We start from the raw sequence: 20,213 nt of genomic DNA on the forward strand, positions 1-20,213 counted from the left end.
ACTGACAGACAGTGTGGGAGAGAGAGAGAGAGAGAAACACTGACAGACAGTGTGGGAGAGAGAGAGAGAGAGAAACACTGACAGAGTGTGAGGGAGAGAGAGAGAGAAACACTGACAGAGTGTGGGAGAGAGAGAGAAACACTGACAGAGTGAGGGAGAGAGAGAGAAACACTGACAGAGTGAGGGAGAGAGAGAGAGAAACACTGACAGAGTGTGGGAGAGAGAGAGAAACACTGACAGAGTGAGGGAGAGAGAGAGAGAAACACTGACAGTGTGGGAGAGAGAGAGAGAGAGAAACACTGACAGAGTGTGGGAGAGAGAGAGAGAAACAATGACAGAGTGTGGGAGAGAGAGAGAGAGAGAGAGAGAGAAACACTGACAGACAGTGTGGGGAGAGAGAGAGAGAAACACTGACAGACAGTGTGGGAAAGAAACAGATGAGGGACAGTGTTGGGTGGGGCAGTGGGGGGGTAATATTTCCTGTTGGACATAACAAAGTACATCTAATAAAAGGACACAGCCACACACTTTGCTTCTAAAAAACATTTAAAGCACAGAAGCACATATAGCACTCAACTAAAATACACATCAACCCAAACACATAACAGCTAGCGTGACGGGTTATATCACAGTTGCCGTAGTTACCTGAGCTGGCGACCTCAAAGCCTGCTGGGATAGCAAGGGTTGTAGTGGGAACTCCTCCATTAGCCAGTCCTGCAGCAGCAACATCCCCCTCCACCACCTGACCCAGAGAGATTACATCAACAACACACAATATCCCTGATTCAACTGTTTTTACTGCACGGCTTGGTACAGATGTAGGATCTTAATTTGACCTATATGGTCACAGCAATATAATTCTGTAGCAACATGATTTGAATGTTTAGTCCATAACGTTGCGTGATCTGTGGTTAGCCTATTAGCTGGCCAAAAGTAGGCTACATGAAAAGTGCAATACTGTTAAAGGGGAAATTTGCAGTTGAAACAATAAAGTTTGTTTCGGTAAAAAGCTGATGGATGGGGCTGGAGAAATGTAACCACTAAAATGCATACACAGAGCTATGGATGCAAGGCTTGACCATCCATTACATCATAATGATAGTTTTAATCATAGTTTAAGTCTATATAGTGTTTGTTTACAAATATTGGAGTAAAACAAGGTTATGTTTGTGGTTCTGATGGGGTATTACAGTTGAACTAAGCTCACGAGGCATTTATAAGTTATATTCTTCAAGAATCAATGCGTACATATCATTCATTTATAAGTAAAAAAATGTATGTAACAACTGCTGATTGCCGCTTTAATATAACCATGTGTTAGTGTGGGTTTTCAGTGAATTTATGTAAATCACGGTGCAGGAAAATTCTCAGCAACAAGAGTGATCAAAATGAGACAGGAATTTCCGACACCAGTAGCTTGTGAAGTCAAACTTAACCTGGACTCTCTCCCTAAAACAGATCCACCCAAAATAATCCAATAATTTCATCCCTTATTACTGCAAATCATCCGTTTTTTTAATCGCTCTGTATTTCTCACCAGTCTGGGGCTAGCAGAGATCAGGCTTCCTTTCTTCAGCAGCTCTGAGAGGAGAGGGGAGGGAGGCGGCGTGGACTTCTGACTAAGGAGCCTCTTCTGTGGGGAGTCTTCTACCAGAGACCCAAGACTTCCCTCCTTAGGCAGCGCCATTGGAGCATCCGATGATGGTAGAAACACAGCCACCCCCTGGGCCTACGTGGACAGATTGGGGGAGAAAAAAATAAATAAATCCTCCTCTATTTAATAGACCACAGCGCTTCCACTGTATTCCTTCCAATACCGCTAGAATTTTTCATAGACCGTCTTTGACCCACTTCGTGCACGCTGATGGAAGTGCAAGGTAGTGCTTGAATACAGAATACGCAAGTCATTTGTCATTTGCTACCAATACACACATCAACAACTGTTGAAGACAAAAAGCTCAAAAAAATAACAAAGCAGGCGTATGATGACCAGTACTTGGGTCCTTCCCTTACCACAGTGGTGCCAGAGGTCTCCTCTGCCTGGGGCATGGCTGTGTCTGTTGGGGGTGTGGGGGTATCTGTCTGTGCCTCCATGCTCGTGGGACTGGCACCCAGAGGGGAGCGTACAGTGACACTGGGCACCCGCTTGGGCGTGTTCTTAACCGCTTGGCGAGCTGAGATCAGAGAGAGTACGGGTTATTATCACTAGTAGTTCCTGAGCTTAATCATTGGTCCAATCAGTGGCGCCCAAACATTTGGATTATTATTATTACTATTAGGCCAAAGCTTACCCTGATAGGCTGTATCTATGGTCTTCCTCTTAAGATCTGCCTCATCCTCATCCTGCTTCTTTTTCCTTCCAAACAAAACCATTTTAAAACACAATCTTCACTGCTAAATCTGGTACAGAAAGTACACTCTGAATCACAACGTAGTGTATACAACAAATAAACACAAAGACACTGGTGGACAGACAGGCATGCAGACACAAACCGAGAGACAGACAGGTGGACAGACAGACCGGTTTCTTACTGTGATACGTCTGTCCACAGCTCCTCCAGCCGGGAGTCCAGATGTCCGGTCTGGATCAGATCCACCTCCTTCTTCAGCTTCCTGTCAGAGCAGGAAGTAGAGGTCACATTGTCATCTACAATGGCTTTGAACAGAAACATTGGCTATGCATTGAGAGTGATGGGTTTTATGTGTGAGTGGGAGTGTGCATGAGTGTGTGTGTGTGTAACGTGAGAGAGATAACAAGAGAGAGAGAGAGAGAGACCGAAAGACAGAGTGAGAGGTTGAATGGGTGTGTGAACAAGAGTGCCCGTGTGTATTGACCTGTATTTGTCCTGTGTGTCTCTCAGTAGTTTCTTCAGCTCCTCTATCCTCTCGGCAGTAAGTCTTCGAACGATCACATCCTCGATGGTCTCCACCACCTCACCCTTTTCCCCACGCTTACGCCTGAAACAGCAATGTACATTAGACACATGATTACACTCTGTGGGAACTGCTCTGATGACAGCTGGAGTGCTGCCTACGCAACAGAATACTCCAATAAAGCGCATGTGTGTGTTTGTGTACTCACTTTGGAGCCTCTGTGGTCTCCAGCAGCTCAGAATACTGAGACGCACAGTGCTGTGGGGGTCAGAGACACAGACAGCAAGTTAGATACATTATATATACACAGAAATGTATGTGGACACCACTTCAAATTAGTGGATTCGGCCATTTCAGCCACACCAGTTGCTGACAGGTGTATAAAATTGAGCACACAGCCATGCAACCTCCATAGACAAACATTGGCAGTAGAATGGCCTTCCTGAAGAGCTCAGTGACTTTCAAAGTGGCACCGTCATTGGATGCCACCTTTCCAACAAGTCAGTTTGTCAAATTTCTGCCCTGCTAGAGCTGCCCCAAACAACTGTAAGTGCTGTTATTGTGAATTGGAAACATCTAGGAGCAACAACAGCTGAGCAAAGTGGTAGGCCATACAAGCTCACAGAACGGGACTGCCGAGTGCTGAAGCGCGTAAAAATGGCCTGTCCTCGGTTGCAACACTCACTACTGAGTTCCAAACTGCCTCTGGAAACAACGTCAGCACAAGAACTGTTTGTCGGGAGCTTCATGAAATGGGTTTCCATGGCCAAGCAGCCGCACACAAGCCTAAGATCACCATGTGCAATGCCAAGCGTCGGCTGGAAGTGGTGTAAAGCTCGGCACCATTAGACTTTGGAGCAGTGGAAAAGCGTTCTCTGGAGTGATTAGTCACGCTTCACCATCTGGCAGTCCGACGGACGAATCTGGGTTTGGTGGATACCAGGAGAATGCTACCTGCCGAATGCATAGTGCCAACTGTAAAGTTTGGTGGAGGAGGAATAATGGTCTGGGGCTGTTTTTCATGGTTCGGGCTAGGCCCCTTAGTTTCAGTGAAGGGAAATCTTAACGCTACAGCATAAAATGACATTCTAGACGATTCTGTTTTAGCATGACAATTCCCTTGTGCACAAAGCGAGGTCCATACAGAAATGGTTTGTCGAGATCGGTGTGGAAGAACTTGACTGGCCTGCACAGAGCCCTGACCTCAATCTCATCAAACACCTTTAGGATGAATTGGAATGCCGACTTCGAGACAGGCCTAATCGCCCAACCTCACTAATGCTCATGGCTGAATGGAAGAATGTCCCCACAGCAATGTTCTAACATCTAGTGGAAAGCCTTCCCAGAAGAGTGGAGGTTGTTATAGCAGCAAATGGGGGACCAACTCCATATTAATGCCCATGATTTTGGAATGAGATGTTCGACTAGCAGGTGTCCACATACTTTTGGTCATGTACTCATATATAGTAGCTGACCTTTTAACCTTGTTCATCATGACAGAGATTAATTGTTGTGTCACAGCGTGTCTGTCTCATACCTTCTGAGAAAACCAGTCTGGAGGGCGGCCTTGCTCTGAGAAAGGCTTGATGGCTCTGCTGACAGACACCCTGAAAGGCAGGAGGACAATCAAGTAGTGTACACAAATGACCATGTATAAAAGTTTACTATGCACACTAGAGAAAGAAAAACATTTAGATGCAGACAGTGACATATGGGAAAAAGTTGGTAGTGTGTGTTTGTTTACCAGTTTTGGTCTCCGCTCCTCATAACAGAGGAGGCTAGGCATAGTTTCTCCCTCAATGACCACGGTTCCGTCGGGCCAACGGACAGCATCTTGTGTTCTACATAAAGACAGAGATAAGGAAATTATGAAGATTGGAAGAGGTAAGTTAGCAATAGCCCATACATAGATGCTAACTACCTTTAGCTCCTATAGACGATAGTATCTTCTGGCCGGGGGAGTTTTGTTAAAACCTATATATTTTTTACCTTTATTTAACTAGGCAAGTCAGTTAAGAATAAATTATTATTTACAATGACGACCTACCCCGGGCCAATTTTGCACCACCCAATCACGGCCAGATGTGATGCAGACTGGATTCAAACCAGGTACTTGCACTGAGATGCAGTCTCTTAGACCACTATGCCACTCGGGTAGGATAAATCACCCCCAAACCACTAATTCCTATGATTAACAGTGTTAAATAACACTAATATGTGATAACTATTTTTGTGAACAAATGTTTCATCTTGTCATTATAACAAGGTTGGATGAAACGTGAAAATCTTTTTGGGAAATCTGTTGCAGCTCAAGTCTACTACAAAACCCACAATACAATGCTCTCTCTGGGCTGGCTGGCTAGTTAAGTAGCTAGAAAACATAGCTACACACAACAATACCAGCACGTGAAGTAGCTAGCTAGCAATCGGCTAAACAAACTGAGCTATAAATGTAAGTCTCTCTCACAAGAGTTCAACTTGCAGTTCGTATCTGCCCAGAGCACGTTTCTTTCACACAGAGATACTTTTGCGGCCGTTAATACTATTTGAATCGTATTAACGGCCATTGTGTACGTTGACCGTGTATCGTCAATTGGCCACGCGGTGCATTCTGGGACAAGGAGAGCTCTCCTTCAAGTAGTGAATGGGAATCAATCGGGCGCCTTCTCAAAAACAGAACCTTAGCATGAATTTCGCAAACAAGAAGTACAACATTGCAAATCTTTTCCAAGATGTGTGATAATTAACGTAGTAATCTCTGTAGTATCGTATAGCTTTGGAATCGTAACATGACGTACTTTTGAGGAAAATAGGCAGGTACCCCGACTTTGACAAGGGATTGCGTGACGATTAGTTTAGCAACCGCGTGCAGGATTAGGACAACGTGAATGCAATGGGTCGACAGTCAATTGGGTGGGGCGTTTCTCCATTTATTGCCCATTGGGATACCTCCCCCATCCTTTCTGTAATATCTGTTTCCCACAGACACACATGGTGCAGTGCAACATGGTACTTGGAAGGAGAAACAGAAATTAATAATTTGGTACACTGTTTATATATTTCACTGAGCATATCTACTTTGTCATGACGATATCAACAGATGGATGTTTTCTAGAGAAGTATGCCCATACTATCTACTGGCTGATTTGGCGACATGAGCGTATTATCCCCTAGGTAGCCTAGTGGTTAGAGCGTTGGACTAATAACCGAAAGGTTGCAAGATCGAATCCCCGAGCTGACAAGGTAAAAATCTGTCGTTCTGCCCCTGAACAAGGTAGTTAACCCACTGTTCCTAGGCCGTGATTGAAAATAATAATTTGTTCTTAATTGACTTGCCTAGTTAAATAAAGGTAAAATATAATCTTCGTCTCCAGCAAATACAACAGCTGTACCTTTGTGAAATGCTTACTTACAAGACTGCTTACTTACAAGCCCTTAACCAGCAATGCTTTAAGAATGAAGGGAAAAAAAGTGTTATTTAAAAAAGTAACAAATAATTAAACAGCAGAAGTAAAATAACACTAGCGAGGCTATATACAGGGGGTACCAGTAGAGTCAATGTGCAGGGCACCGGTTAGTCAAGGTAATTGAGGTAATATGTACATGTAGGTAGAGTTAAAGTGACTATGCATGGATTATAAACAGAGTAGCAGCAGCGTAAAAGAGGGGTCTGGGTAGCCCTTTGATTAGCTGTTCAGGAGTCTTATGGCTTGGAGGTAGAAGCTGTTAAGAAGCCTTTTGGACCTCGACTTGGTGCTCCGGTACCGCTTGCCATGCGGTAGCAGAGAGAACAGTTTATGACTAGGGGGGCTGGAGTCAATTTTTTAGGGCCTTCTTCTGACACCGCCTGGTATAGGAGGTCCTGGATGGCAGGAAGCTTGGCCCCAGTGATTTACTGGGCCGTACGCACTACCATCTGTAGTGCCTTGCGGTCGGAGGCCGAGCAGTTGCCACACCAGTAAGTGATGCAACCAGTCTGGATGCTCTCGATGGTGCAGTTGTAGAACCTTTTGAGGACCTGAGGACCAATTCCAAATCTTTTCAGTCTCCTGAGGGGGTATTGGTTTGTCGTGTCCTCTTCACGAATGTCTTAGTGTGTTTGGACCATGATAGTTCGTTGGTGATGTGGACACCCTAGAACTTGAAGCTCTCAACCTGTTCCACTACAGCCTGTCGATGAGAATGGGGGCATGCTCTGTCCTCCTTTTCCTGTAGTCCACAATCATCTCCTTTGCCTTGATCACGTTGCGGGAGAGGTTGTTGTCCTGGCACCACACGGCCAGGTCTCTGACCTCCCTATGAGCCATCTCATCGTGGTCAGGCCAACCACTGTAGTCATCGGCAAACTTGATGATGGTGTTGGAGTCGTGCCTGACCATGCAGTCATGAGCGAACAGGGAGTACAGGAGGGGACTGAGCATTGACCCGAGGGGCCCCCATGCTGAGGATCAGCGTGGTGGATGTGTTGTTCCCTACCCTTACCACCTGGGGGCGGCCCGTCAGGAAGTCCAGGATCCAGTTGCAGAGGGAGGTATTTAGTCCCAGGGTCCTTAGCGTAGTGATGAGCTTTGAGGGCACTATGGTGTTGAACGCTTAGCTGTAGTCAATGAATAGCATTCTCACATAGGTGTTCCTTTTGTCCAGTTGGGAAAGGGCAGTGTTGAGGGCAATAGAGATTGCATCATCTGTGGATCTGTTGGGGCAGTATGCAAATTGGAGTGGGTCTGGGGTTTCTGGGATAATGGTGTTGATGTGAGCCATGACCAGCCTTTCAAAGCACTTCATGGCTACAGACGTGAGTGCTACGGGTCGGTAGTGATTAAGGCAGGTTACCTTGGTGTTCTTGGGCACATGAACGATGGTGGTCTGTTTGAAACATGTTGGTATTACAGACTCAGTCAGGGACAGGTTGAAAATGTCAGTGAAGACACTTGCCAGTTGGTCAGCGCATGCTCGGAGTACACGTCCTGGTAATCCGTCTGGCCCCGCAGCCTTGTGAATGTTGACCTGTTTAAAGGTCTTACTCACATCGGCTACGGAGAGCGTGATCACACAGTCGTCCGGAACAGCTGGTGTTCTCATGCATGTTTCAGTGTTACTTGCCTAGAAGCGAGCATAGAAATAATTTAGCTCGTCTGGTAGGTTCGTGTCACTGGGCAGCTCGTGGCTGTGCTTCCCTCTGTAGTCTGTAAAAGTTTGCCAGCCCTGCCACGTCCAACGAGCGTCAGAGCCAGTGTAGTACGATTCAATCTTAGTCCTGTATTGACGCTTTGCCTGTTTGATGGTTAAATTGAGATTTTGGGTCACCGGTTTACAAATAATATCCCATAATGTCAAAGTGGAATTATCTTTTAAGAAATGTTTACAAATTAATAAATGAAAAGCTGAAATGTCTTCGGTCAACAAGTATTCGACCCCTTTGTTATGGCAAGCCTAAAGTTCAGGAGTAATAATTTGCTTAACAAGTCACATAAGTTGCCTGGACTTACTCTGTGTGCAATATAATGTTATAACATGATTTCTGAATGACTACCTCATCCTTATTTACACTTTGGTTGGTGTATCAATACAAAGATGCAGGTGTCCTTCCTAAATTAGTTGCAGGAGAGGAAGGAAACCACTCAGGGATTTCACCATGAGGCCAATGGTGACTTTAGAGTTTAATGGCTGTGATAGGATAAAACTGAGGATGGACCAGCAACATTGTAGTTAATCCACAATACTAACCTAAATGACAGAGTGAAAAGGAGGAAGCCTTTACAGAATAAAAATATTCCAAAACATGCATCTTGTTTGCAAAAAGGTACTAAAATAAAACTGCAACAATTTGGCAAAGAAATTAATTTTATGTCCTGAATACAAAACATTGTTTGGGGAAAACCCAACACAACACGCCACTGAGTACCACTCTTCATATTTTCAAGCATGGTGTCTGCATTATGTTATGGGTATGCTTGTCATCAGCAAAGACTAGGGAGCACTTAAAATGTTTTTTTTTTTTTTAAATTTTTTTATAAAAATTGAATAGAGCTAAGCACAGGCAAAATCCTAGAGGAAAACATTTATTCAGTCTGCTTTCCAATAGACACACTTAGAGACTTACCCAGAAAGCTTCACAGCTGTAATCGCTGCCAAAAGGTGATTGTAACATGTATTGACTCAGGGGGGTTGAATATTTATGTAATCAAGATATAAACTCAGCAAAAAAAGAAACGTCCTCTCACTGTCAACTGCGTTTATTTTCTGCAAACTTAACATGTGTAAATATTTGTATGAACATAACAAGATTCAACAACTGAGACATAAACTGAACAAGTTCCACAAACATGTGACTAACAGAAATGGAATAATGTGTCCCTGAACAAAGGGGAGGGGGGGGGGGGGGGGGTCAAAATCAAAAGTAACAGTCAGTACTGCAGTGCATCTCCTCCTCATGGACTGCACCAGATTTTCCAGTTCTTGCTGTGAGATGTTACCCCACTCTTCCACCAAGGCACCTGCAAGTTCCCGGACATTTCTGGGGGGGGGAATAGCCCTAGCCCTCACCCTCCGATCCAACAGGTCCCAACAGGTCCCAGACGTGCTCAATGGGATTGAGATCCGGGCTCTTCACTGGCCATGGCAGAACACTGACATTCCTGTCTTGCAGGAAATCACACACAGAACGAGCAGTATGGCTGGTGGCATTGTCATGCTGGAGGGTCATGTCAGGATGAGCCAGCAGGAAGGGTACCACATAAGGGAGGAGGATGTCTTCCCTGTAACGCACAGCGTTGAGATTGCCTGCAAAGACAACAAGCTCAGTCCGATGACGCTGTGACACACCGCCCCAGACCATGACGGACCCTCCACCTCCAAATCGATCCTGCTCCAGAGTACAGGCCTTGGTGTAACGCTCATTCCTTCGACGATAAACGCGACTCCGACCATCACCCCTAGTGAGACAAAACCACAACTCGTCAGTGAAGAGCACTTTTAGCCAGTCCTGTCTGGTCCAGCGATGATGGGTTTGTGCCCATAGGCGACGTTGTTGCCGCTGATGTCTGGTAAGGAACTGCCTTGCAACAGGCCTACAAGCCCTCAGTCCAGCCTCTCTCAGCCTATTGCGGACAGTCTGAGCACTGATGGAGGAATTGTGCATTCCTGGTATAACTCGGGCAGTTGTTGCCATCCTGTACCTGTTCCGCAGGTGTGATGTTCAGATGTACCGATCCTGTGCAGGTGTTGTTTTTTCATAACTGTGACCATAATTGCCTACTGCCTGTAAGTTGTCAGTGTCTTAACGACCGTTCCACAGGTGCATGTTCATTAATTGTTTATGGTTCATTGAACAAGCATGGGAAACAGTGTTTAAACCCTTTACAATGAAGATCTGTGAAGTTCTTTGGATTGTTATGAATTATCTTTGAAAGACAGGGTCCTGAAAAAGAGACATTTCTTTTTTTGCTGAGTTTATTAGTGCTTTATTTTTCATAAATATTTAACTAAATTTTCGCATTTTTCTTCCACTTTGACAGAGTATTTTGTGTAGATCATTGACAAAAAAATTGCAATTGAAATCCATTTAAATCCCACGTTGTAACAAATTAAAATGGGGGGGGGAAAATCTATGGGTGTGAATACTTTCTGAAGGCACTGTAAGCTTCCACCAAATTGACAGGAGTTTCATGATTTTTTTTCTTCGGGGGGTGGGTTATCCCTTTAAAACCTGTTGGGGCTAGGGGGCAGTATTTGCACGGCCGGATAAAAAACGTACCCGATTTAAACTGGTTACTACTCTTGCCCAGAAACGAGAAAATGCATATAATTAGTAGATTTGGATAGAAAACACTCTAAAGTTTCTAAAACTGTTTGAATGGTGTCTGTGAGTATAACAGAACTCATATGGCAGGCCAAAACCTGAGAAGATTCCATACAGGAAGTGCCCTGTCTGACAATTTGTTGTCCTTCTGTTGTATCTCAATCAAAAATACAGCATCTGTGCTGTAACATGACACTTTCTAAGGCTCCCATTGGCTCTCTAAAGCCGCCAGAAAGTGGAATGGGGTGTCTGCTGTCTCTGGGCGAAAAACAGCAGGAGAGTTTGTGAGTGGTCAGCCTGGGGACAGTGAGACTGAGATGCGCGTTCACGAGAATTCTCAATTTTTTTCTTTCAGCCCTTTAATGAATACAACGTTGCCCGGTTGGAATATTATTGCTATTTTACGAGAAAAATAGCATAAAAATTGATTTTAAACAGCGTTTGACATGCTTCTAAGTACGGTAATGGAATATTTTGAATTTTTTTGTCACGAAATGCGCTCGCGCGTCACCCTTCAGATAGTGACCTGAACGCACGAACAAAACGGAGCTATTTGAATATAACTATGGATTATTTGGAACCAAAACAACATTTGTTGTTTAAGTAGAAGTCCTGGGAGTGCATTCTGACAAAGAACAGCAAAGGTAATCCATTTTTTCTAATAGTAATTCTGAGTTTAGTGAGTCCCAAACTTGGTGGGTGTCAAAATAGCTAGCCGTGATGGCCGAGCTATATACTCAGAATATTGCAAAATGTGCTTTCGCCGAAAAGCTATTTTAAAATCTGACACCGCGATTGCATAAAGGAGTTCTGTATCTATAATTCTTAAAATAATTGTTATGTATTTTGTGAACGTTTATCATGAGTAATTTAGTAAATTCACCGGAAGTTTTCGGTGGGTATGCTAGTCCTGAACATCACATGCTAATGTAAAAAGCTGGTTTTTGATATAAATATGAACTTGATTGAACAAAACATGCATGTATTGTATAACATAATGTCCTAGGAGTGTCATCTGATGAAGATCATTAAAGGTTAGTGCTGCATTTAGCTGTGGTTTTGGTTTTTGTGACATATATGCTTACTTTGAAAATGGCTGTGTGATTATTTTTGGCAGGGTACTCTCCTGACATAATCTAATGTTTTGCTTTCACTGTAAAGCCTATTTGAAATCGGACAATGTGGTTAGATTAACGAGAGTCTTGTCTTTAAAATGGTGTAAAATAGCCATATGTTTGAGAAATTGAAGTTATAGCATTTTTGAGGTATTTGTATTTCGCGCCACGCGATTCCACAGGCTGTTGACTAGGGTGGGACGCTAGCCCAGGGAAGTTAAGAGCCCAGATGCTTGCTCTAAACCTTAACACAGGAGCGGCAGCTAGCCTAGTGGTTAGAGCGTTGGACTAGTTACCGAAAGGTTGCAAGATCGAATCCCCGAGCTGACAAGGTAAAAATCTGTCGTTCTGCCCCTGAACAAGGCAGTTAACCCACTGTTCCTAGGCCGTCATTGAAAATAAGAATTTTTTCTTAACTGACTTGCCTAGTTAAATAAAGGTAAAATAAACATGCATCGCTTGCGGTACGGTTTTGGAAACACAACGTCTTTCATATCAGCAATTTTTTTCTTCTAAAACCTTTATAGTTTTTAGTTTCACACACTGCCATATGTCCATGTTACAGCGCTAGTTTACAGAAAACAGACGGAAGACAGTGCTAATTACCTATCTGCGTCTACAAACACCTGTGTGTAAACGGAAGACGGACGCCACAAACCTGTTGTCACTGACAAATACTGTCGCCTGCAACTGTGCTAAAACAGTAAGTGTGTATTTGTGAAATTATTTCGATGTGATATGAAAGAAGAGGGATTCATGCTTCTAGAACTGTACCGCAATTGAGAATCGATTCATGTTAATGTTCAGACCGAGTGTCCTGGCTCTTAGCAAAACTTCCCCTTACAGAAGACTCCTTCCTCTAATGACTCATTACTGAGAGTCATGATCAAAAGCTACGCCTAACCCTAAGTCCAGGTTGGACACTTAGATGGAATATTTGGCTGCCAGAGCCAAATCGCCTCTAAATAGAACATGTAAGGTCTTGGACTACAAGGAGTAACATTATGCTCCTTTAGTCTATTATTAGGCTAACTTAGATTTGACCAGGGATGCAAACTGCTGAGGGCCTAAAAATATGAGTTTTTTTCTCTCACTGAAACATGCAAAGAGGGAAATGCAGGTTAACTAATTAAACAACAAAGAATATGATCTACATGATCAGTCTCTGTGTGTAAAATAAAAAGTGGTTAATGTGAACCTAACTCAGAGCTAAAAAATGTGAAGAAAGCAATCCAATATTATTTGTTGCCTAGAATGCAAATGACACTCAAGTCTTGAGAAAAAAACAATACACTAATATTGCAGTTAGCCATGACAGCCTTCATAATAGAACGCTTGTGACCACACACATAAATATTGCTCTTGGGAAAGAACATCTTGAAGTAGAAATTGAATGAAACAAACAGACATTCTATATTTGCTCTATTATAGTGGCCACTATAGACACACATCAAGTGCACAAGGCTACACGTGTGCAAACATAACGTTCACTGAGTAAAACAAAGTATAATCCCCCTCACTCTCTCACACACGTGTTACTGTCAAGTTCAACACAACAAAAACAATATATCTTTGGGCTACACTGCACATTACTACATTGCCCCAGCAAAAAGTGAGAAAGAGGGAAAGTGTGTGGTGTTCCTTTCACCTCTATAGTGGCATCCAGTTTAAGCCAGGCCCAGCTCCAACTACACTAGATCCCTGAATCCACTTGTTTAACAAGCAACGCCTAATTTTCACCGAATTCTCTCATTCTGAAAATGTAATGACATACTGTAGAGGGAAAACATTAGTTAACAGATAGTGGTTCGTTCGTTTGCTAGTTAACGTTTCACAAAGATTGCCAGGGTCCAGTAAGCAACTAATGCCTTAGAATTTGAGGAACGGCAAGGAGTCGTATATACCAGTTAATTCGATAGCGAATTGGTTAGGTTACTAATGTTAGCTCATCTGATGTTGTAAAGTTAGTTAGCTAACGTTAGCTGTCCGACTATTGGAAAGCACATTTTCACAACATAAACTAAATTATTTGATCAGATAAATTGGATAATGTTGCTCAACATTTTTATGGCTAGCTAATGGAGAATTCGATCCAGCTAGCAAGATGCAACGCTAATACTTGTTCCACCACACTTTCTCCCTCACCTCCTTTCCAGAGCGCGCGCGGATAGTTGGTTGTCTGTTCTTTCTTCAGTCGCGTGCTGCGCTGCATTCTGTTGTTATGTGAACGATTGGCTGAGCCTTGGATACAGCCAATATTGCTCCAAACGCGCATCACTCGTTCACTTACAGCCAGTAGTGATCCCCCCCCCCAAAAAAACTTTTCTCATCGGATCTACACGAATTACGTAAATCACCTATTTTGGATTCAAAACGGCGAATTTCGCCGAAATGTGACTAGTTTGCATCCCTGGATTTGACAGGTCGCTGCGCAAGGGGAACCAACCTTAGCCTAGATTTGAGCTCTGACCTAACTAGTTAGTTAAACAGCAAGCTACAATCTTGTTAATGCAAAGAAAGGTTAAATCTAGCTAGCTAGAAAAGCATAACATCACCACTTAGCTAACTAGGTAATCTAACCCAATACCTGTTTTTGTTGTTTACCATATTCGGCTAGGAAGGTGCGTGCTGAGTAGCTAGGAACACATTGTTAGCTAGCTTGCCCGGCGCTAACAAAACCCAGGAAGGCTAACTAGACGAATATAATGTATAAAGCCAGCTAGCTACGAACATATTGTACATTACATTTGAAATGTATGTGTACGTTGTAGCTACATTTGCAAGCTAGCAAACAATAACAAATAATACTCACTCCCGACTCCACTCGACATTTTTTTCTTTGTCGACAGGGCCTCGCTACTAAACTTCCGCCGGAATCATTTCAATGTAGCACAGGCGCGGACAATGACATACCAAGAAATCAAATACCCTCTCATTTAACACAGGGGGATTAGCTCAAATGGTAGAGCGCTCGCTTAGCATGCGAGAGGTAGCGGGATCGATGCCCGCATCCTCCATTCTTTGAATTGCATGTGATAAAATTAGCTTTCTGAGGTAGTATGATCAAGTTCTTTTGCTTCTGTTTTATGTTAGAAAAATACAACAGCAACATAATTTCTAACTTTTGCAGTGGTGAAAAAAGTACTCAATTGTCAAACTTGAGTAAAAGTAAAGATACCCTAATAGAAAATAACTCAAGTAAAATACTACTTGAGTAAAAGTCTAAAAATATTTGGTTTGAAATATACTTAAGTATTAAAAGTACATAGAATTGCTCAAATATACTTAAGTATCAAAAGTGAAAGTTAAAGTATACACTACTTTACACCACTGAACTTTTGTGACCTTTTTCACCCATCATGTCCAAATCATCCTAAAGTACAGTATGTAAAATGAATTGTGTTAACAGTTTTACATTTAGAATGAAAGTGTTTTTAGGTATGATGTAATTTATTGATTAAGACGACATGGAAGCATGTCAAATGTATGATAAAAAAAATACATTCGTTGTGTCGGGTTATGAGTAAAGTAGGACATTTATCATAGGAGTAATGGGAGTATCCTACGGATGTGTACTACCATGCACCACCGTGTGTATCTATAATGTGAGTGCTGAATGGATGTTTGGTTTATCCGGACAGCCGTCATTGTAAATAAGAATTTGTTCTTAACTGACTTGCCAGGTTAAATATTTTTTTTTAAATGAACTCAATGGGCACTGCGACTTCTTTAATTTGCATCTGGTTGACATTGCATCTGCTTTTCTGTACAAGTCACCACTTGTCCATCAGATCTTCTCAAAGAGATCTAGTTATATGAGATCTTGTTACATTAAGAGTATTTTGGTGGTACATATAAACGCTTTACGAATGCTACATTGCTAATAGCCACAGACTATTCACAAGAGAGACCGACTCAATTGGATAGGTGATACAGGCCTGTCACGTCCTGACCAGTAAAGGGGTCTTTTATCATTGTAGTATGGTCAGGGCGTGGCAGGGGGTGTTTGTTTTGTGTGTTTTGGGGTTTTTGGTCTAGTTTTCATTTTCTATGTTCCGTTTTCCAGGTTTGGCCGAGTGTGGTTTCCAATTGGAGGCAGGTGTCTTTCGTTGTCTCTGATTGGAAGCCATACTTAGGCAGCCTGTTTTCCTTTGGTTTTTGTGGGTGGTTGTTTTTCGTATAGTCCTTGTGTCCTTACGGAACTGTTGTTTGGCATTGGTTTATTTTGTTTAAGTGTTCACTCGTAATAAAAAAGAAGATGAGCACGATACCCACTGCGCCTTGGTCTGTCCTTTACAACGCCCCTGACAGAACCACCCACCTAAAGAAGACCAAGCAGCGGGGTAAGGAGCAGGAGAAGCGTGGAGACGAATGGACTTGGGAGGCGGAACGGTGATTCTGGGAGGAGAAGTTAAGGGAGCTACAGGAGCCTGAGAGGCAGCCCCCAATTTTTTGGGGTGGGGGGCACACGGGGAGTTGGGCAGAGTCAGGGTGGAGTCCTGAGCCAACTCTCCGTGCTTACCGTGGGGAGCGGTTGACGAGGAGAGCACCGAGCTATGCAGAAATGCGCACAGTGTCGCCCATACGCACACACAGTCCGGTGCGGTCAGTACGGGCTCCGCAGCGTTGCCGGGCGAGAGTTGGCCGGCAGCCAGGGAGAAGTGCGCCGGCGCAGTGCATCTGGCCACCAGTGCGTCTCCTTGGTCCAGCTTACCCTGCGCCTGCTCCCCAGTCCAGGGAGACCGGTCCCAGCTCCACGCAGGAGGCCTCCAGCGATGTTCCTCAGCCCGGAGCCTCCAGCGACGCTCCTCAGCCAGGAGCCTCCAGCGACGCTCCTCAGCCCGGAGCCTCCAGCGACGCTCCTCAGCCAGGAGCCTCCAGCGACGCTCCTCAGCCCGGAGCCTCCAGCGACGCTCCTCAGCCCGGAGCCTCCAGCGACGCTCCGCAGCCCGGAGCCTCCAGCGACGCTCCGCAGCCCGGAGCCTCCAGCGACGCTCCGCAGCCCGGGGCCTCCAGCGACGCTCCTCAGCCCGGGGCCTCCAGTGACGCCTCTCAGCCGGGGGCCTCCAGCGACACCTCTCAGCCGGGGGCCTCCAGCGACGCCTCTCAGCCCGGGGCCTCCAGCAATGCCGCGCAGCCCAGTCTTCTGAACGGGAGCTACGCCCAGAGCCAGAGCCACCTCCGTAGTGGGAGGATAGGGAAGGGGGTTTAGCACAGGGACCGTCGTTGACAGTGGCCACCCTCCGTTTTGGTTTGGGGTTTTGTGGGGTTTTTTGTTTTGAGGTGCAGTCGGGGTCTGCACCTTTGGGGGGGGGGGGGGGGGGTACTGTCACGTCCTGACCAGTAAAGGGGTCTTTTGTCATTGTAGTATGGTCAAGGCGTGGCAGAGGGTGTTTGTTTTGTGTGTTTTGGGGTTTTTGGTCTAGGGGTTTTTGGTCTATTTTGGTTCTAGTTTTCATTTTCTATGTTCCGTTTTCCAGGTTTGGCCGAGTGTGGTTTCCAATCAGAGGCAGGTGTCTTTCGTTGTCTCTGATTGGAAGCCATACTTAGGCAGCCTGTTTTCCTTTGGGTTTTGTGGGTGGTTGTTTTTCGTATAGTCCTTGTGTCCTTACAGAACTGTTGTTTGGCGTTGGTTTATTTTGTTTAAGTGTTCACTCGTAATAAAAAAGAAGATGAGCACGATACCCGCTGTGCCTTGGTCTGTCCTTTACGACGCCCCTGACACAGGCCTTGTATTAAATCATAAATCAGCCAATGTCACAGAATGGTAGATGCTAACTGGGACCCTTAAGACGAATCTACCCTGACCCTAACCCATAACCCTTACCCAGTGGCGATTTTAGCATGTAAATCTTGGTGGGACTAACTCCACTTTTTTTTTTAGATGCATGCCAGCAAAGCCACTACACAACACAACAACGACAAGCGGTGCCCAGAAACTGTTAGGGCCTAAATAAAGCTGTCCCAACAGCAGAGCTTTCTTTCCAGCACAATGGAGTGAATCCTTACCACCACTACACATGGCTATCAGCGGAGCCTTGTCTGGCAGCGAAACACTTCATTCAGCCTCGTTTACTGCCTTTTTAAAAAACATAGCTGATATGGCTGACTTGCTTAAACAAATGTGGTTTCTACTGACAATTGATGTACAAACTATGGCATAAGGGAATGATGAGCGGATAAGAGGCATTCCGTAATTTCGATTAAGACATTAATGAGCGAACTAAGACGAACGTAGTTAATGTAACTATGTGTTCAGCACTTTTGATATGTAAAGCGACAGAATTCAGAACATGGTCCCTCTTACAGTATTTTCCCTGTAGACCAAGTCAGAACCGTAGGATAAATAAAGGGGGCATATAAGCAGACAATGAAAGCTCTTACAATATTTGATGATGACATTTCTCAAAAACAGGTTATAGGCTACATGTGCACCACCGAGTCAGAATAGTAATGTTAAGCGAAATAAAGAGGTGAAATTAGACAAAATTATTAGGGTGAGGCACATGAGCTACTAGCCGCTTACTACACAACATATGCTTAGTATTTCTTAGCTACAGTATACATATCTCCCTCATATTACATCATTTATGTGGCAGCATATAAGAAATGTTTGGACTCACCTTGTTGTGATGTGCTCACTTGAACAGGAATGTGGCCTGGCGGTCCTTCGTGGTCAAATTCTGTCATCAAAGAAAGAGAAAGATGCCGGATTTACAATTCCGATTTGGATGACCGTTCAAAACGTATTTTCCCAGTCTGAGCTCGTTTATTCCCAACTTCCCAGTTGCAATGCTTGCATTTAGCCACTGTCACCGATTCCTTCCAAACCACTCATTGTTGAATTTGCGATTTCCAACTTATTGTGTAATGTTTATGTCCAATGGCCGATGAGCACCGATACATTTTATCTATACTTTCTCTTCATTATTTATGTTCATATGACAAGGAATAAAAAGGATTTGCCAGTAGATTGTCTACGTGATTCATGACGATGACTGCTAGCTAAGATTTTGAAAGTAATATGTTGACATGATCAGTCCAATCAAAGCTACTGTACATATAACGTGATTTGACGTCATTTTATCTTTGGCCAATGACCTTAAGGGCACTTCTAATGTAACTCTATGGCAGGACCTAAAGGGCTTGAATTTTCTATGTCTACCTTTACTAAGGACTGGTGACGTAGTTTCCCCATGAGTGACAGAACACTAAGCCAATCACGGTGCAATGCTCCTATTTTCTGCTGGCTTGCCCCACCACCACAGAAAGCACTGAGCTAGGCTGAAACACCTGCATTTTGGAACTGCCTTACTCAAGAAAACAAAAAAGAGACCATGTTTGTATGCGGCTTTTTTAACTCAATGATATATATATTTTTTACATGGTTAGCAAACTGATATGTGACATGTATTAATGCCAAAATACATGCAAAACAGGCAAGCCTCCCCACCCAAAAATATTTGTACATATAAAAAATAATGTGGGACCACTGCCCTTATCCAACCCTAACCGTTTTTAAACTTCAATGGGGTGACTTCAGAGTTTAACGTCCCAAGGATCCTGTTTAGACTTTTCTGTCACATTTTTACCTATAGGTACTGTACAAGGTTTCCTGCTGTCGTGTCGTTGGCTATGCCGGATTAAGTGATATGATATGCTATCCTATAAAATCCTTTCTCTGTAATTAATATCACCTGATTAGCTAATCATGTAAATGTAATTAACTAGAAAGTCGGGACACCACGGAAGAGTGTTTATAGAGCCGTTATCTTCTGAATAAACTCTTAAAGACCTATTCATATTTTACATCGATAGCCGTCAATATTAATCCTCACAAGTTTTCAGTCTCATGATGAAAGTTGTAAATTCTTGGTTATCTTCACGGACCCAGGCTAACAAGTTGAATCAGCAATACAAAATTGGGTTTAATTATTTATTTACTAAATACCTAACTAATCACACAGAATTACATATACACAGAATACAAATGATGTCATACAGAAAACGCCCCTGGTGGACAGAGCCGACATGGCAGCTTGTTACACAAAGAAAGGGGGTTGGGCTTGAATGAAAGAGCGGGAAGACTGAGGAACAAAGAAACAGCTATGCTATCTTAAATACAGTATCTTATGCATTCTAAATTACCGCCCATTTGGAAAAGGAAAATGCAATAAATATTTACTCTGAGCTGCGCTTCGGTAGATTGGTCGTAGATAGTAGGCTGGGTTGGCCAAGAGAGATCTTCCTGTCCTCGGAAGAATGTCTCTGGTGGTAAATTGGATACGTTGTGGTATCTTCGTCTGTGTTAGACTGGATCCGCCGTCCGTCCTTTCCTAGCCCACGTCTACAGCGGCCGCTGCTAACTCAACGGCTAGGAAGTATCACTTCTGTAGTGAATAAGTTCAAAGTTCATACCATTC

At 43.8% G+C, this 20,213-nt stretch overlaps 1 protein-coding gene and 1 non-coding gene across 10 annotated transcripts in view; one reads left to right on the forward strand and one right to left on the reverse strand.

Moving 5' to 3' along the window:
• The window catches only part of LOC106604406 (bromodomain-containing protein 8), a 58,120-nt gene extending 43,428 nt beyond the window's left edge, over positions 1 to 14,692 (reverse strand). For 2 of the 9 annotated variants that reach the window (XM_082975087.1, XM_014198997.3), the window contains exons 1-10: positions 14,603 to 14,692; positions 4,619 to 4,715; positions 4,412 to 4,481; positions 3,083 to 3,132; positions 2,836 to 2,958; positions 2,533 to 2,613; positions 2,292 to 2,356; positions 2,014 to 2,174; positions 1,538 to 1,729; positions 646 to 742 (exon numbers count right to left, since the gene is read on the reverse strand). In XM_082975087.1, coding sequence (XP_082831213.1) covers positions 646 to 742; positions 1,538 to 1,729; positions 2,014 to 2,174; positions 2,292 to 2,356; positions 2,533 to 2,613; positions 2,836 to 2,958; positions 3,083 to 3,132; positions 4,412 to 4,481; positions 4,619 to 4,715; positions 14,603 to 14,621 — 955 coding nt within the window. In that variant the 5' untranslated portion in view covers positions 14,622 to 14,692. Of the gene's footprint in view, positions 1 to 645; positions 743 to 1,537; positions 1,730 to 2,013; positions 2,175 to 2,291; positions 2,357 to 2,532; positions 2,614 to 2,835; positions 2,959 to 3,082; positions 3,133 to 4,411; positions 4,482 to 4,618; positions 4,716 to 4,795; positions 4,815 to 4,921; positions 5,286 to 5,341; positions 5,490 to 5,672; positions 5,768 to 13,935; positions 14,090 to 14,377; positions 14,509 to 14,602 lie in introns of those variants that run through there. The other 7 variants (XM_014199000.3, XM_014198995.3, XM_014198996.3 and 4 more) reach the window with 7 other exon arrangements.
• A 42-nt stretch (positions 14,693 to 14,734) lies between these two features.
• On the forward strand, positions 14,735 to 14,807 carry trnaa-agc (transfer RNA alanine (anticodon AGC)). The gene has a single exon. It is a non-coding gene; the product is annotated as a tRNA-Ala (tRNA).
• The last annotated feature ends 5,406 nt before the right edge of the window (positions 14,808 to 20,213 follow it).

The sequence above is a fragment of the Salmo salar genome, chromosome 05, assembly GCF_965601325.2.
Source record: "Salmo salar chromosome 05, fSalSal1, whole genome shotgun sequence".
Lineage (NCBI taxonomy): Eukaryota > Metazoa > Chordata > Actinopteri > Salmoniformes > Salmonidae > Salmo > Salmo salar.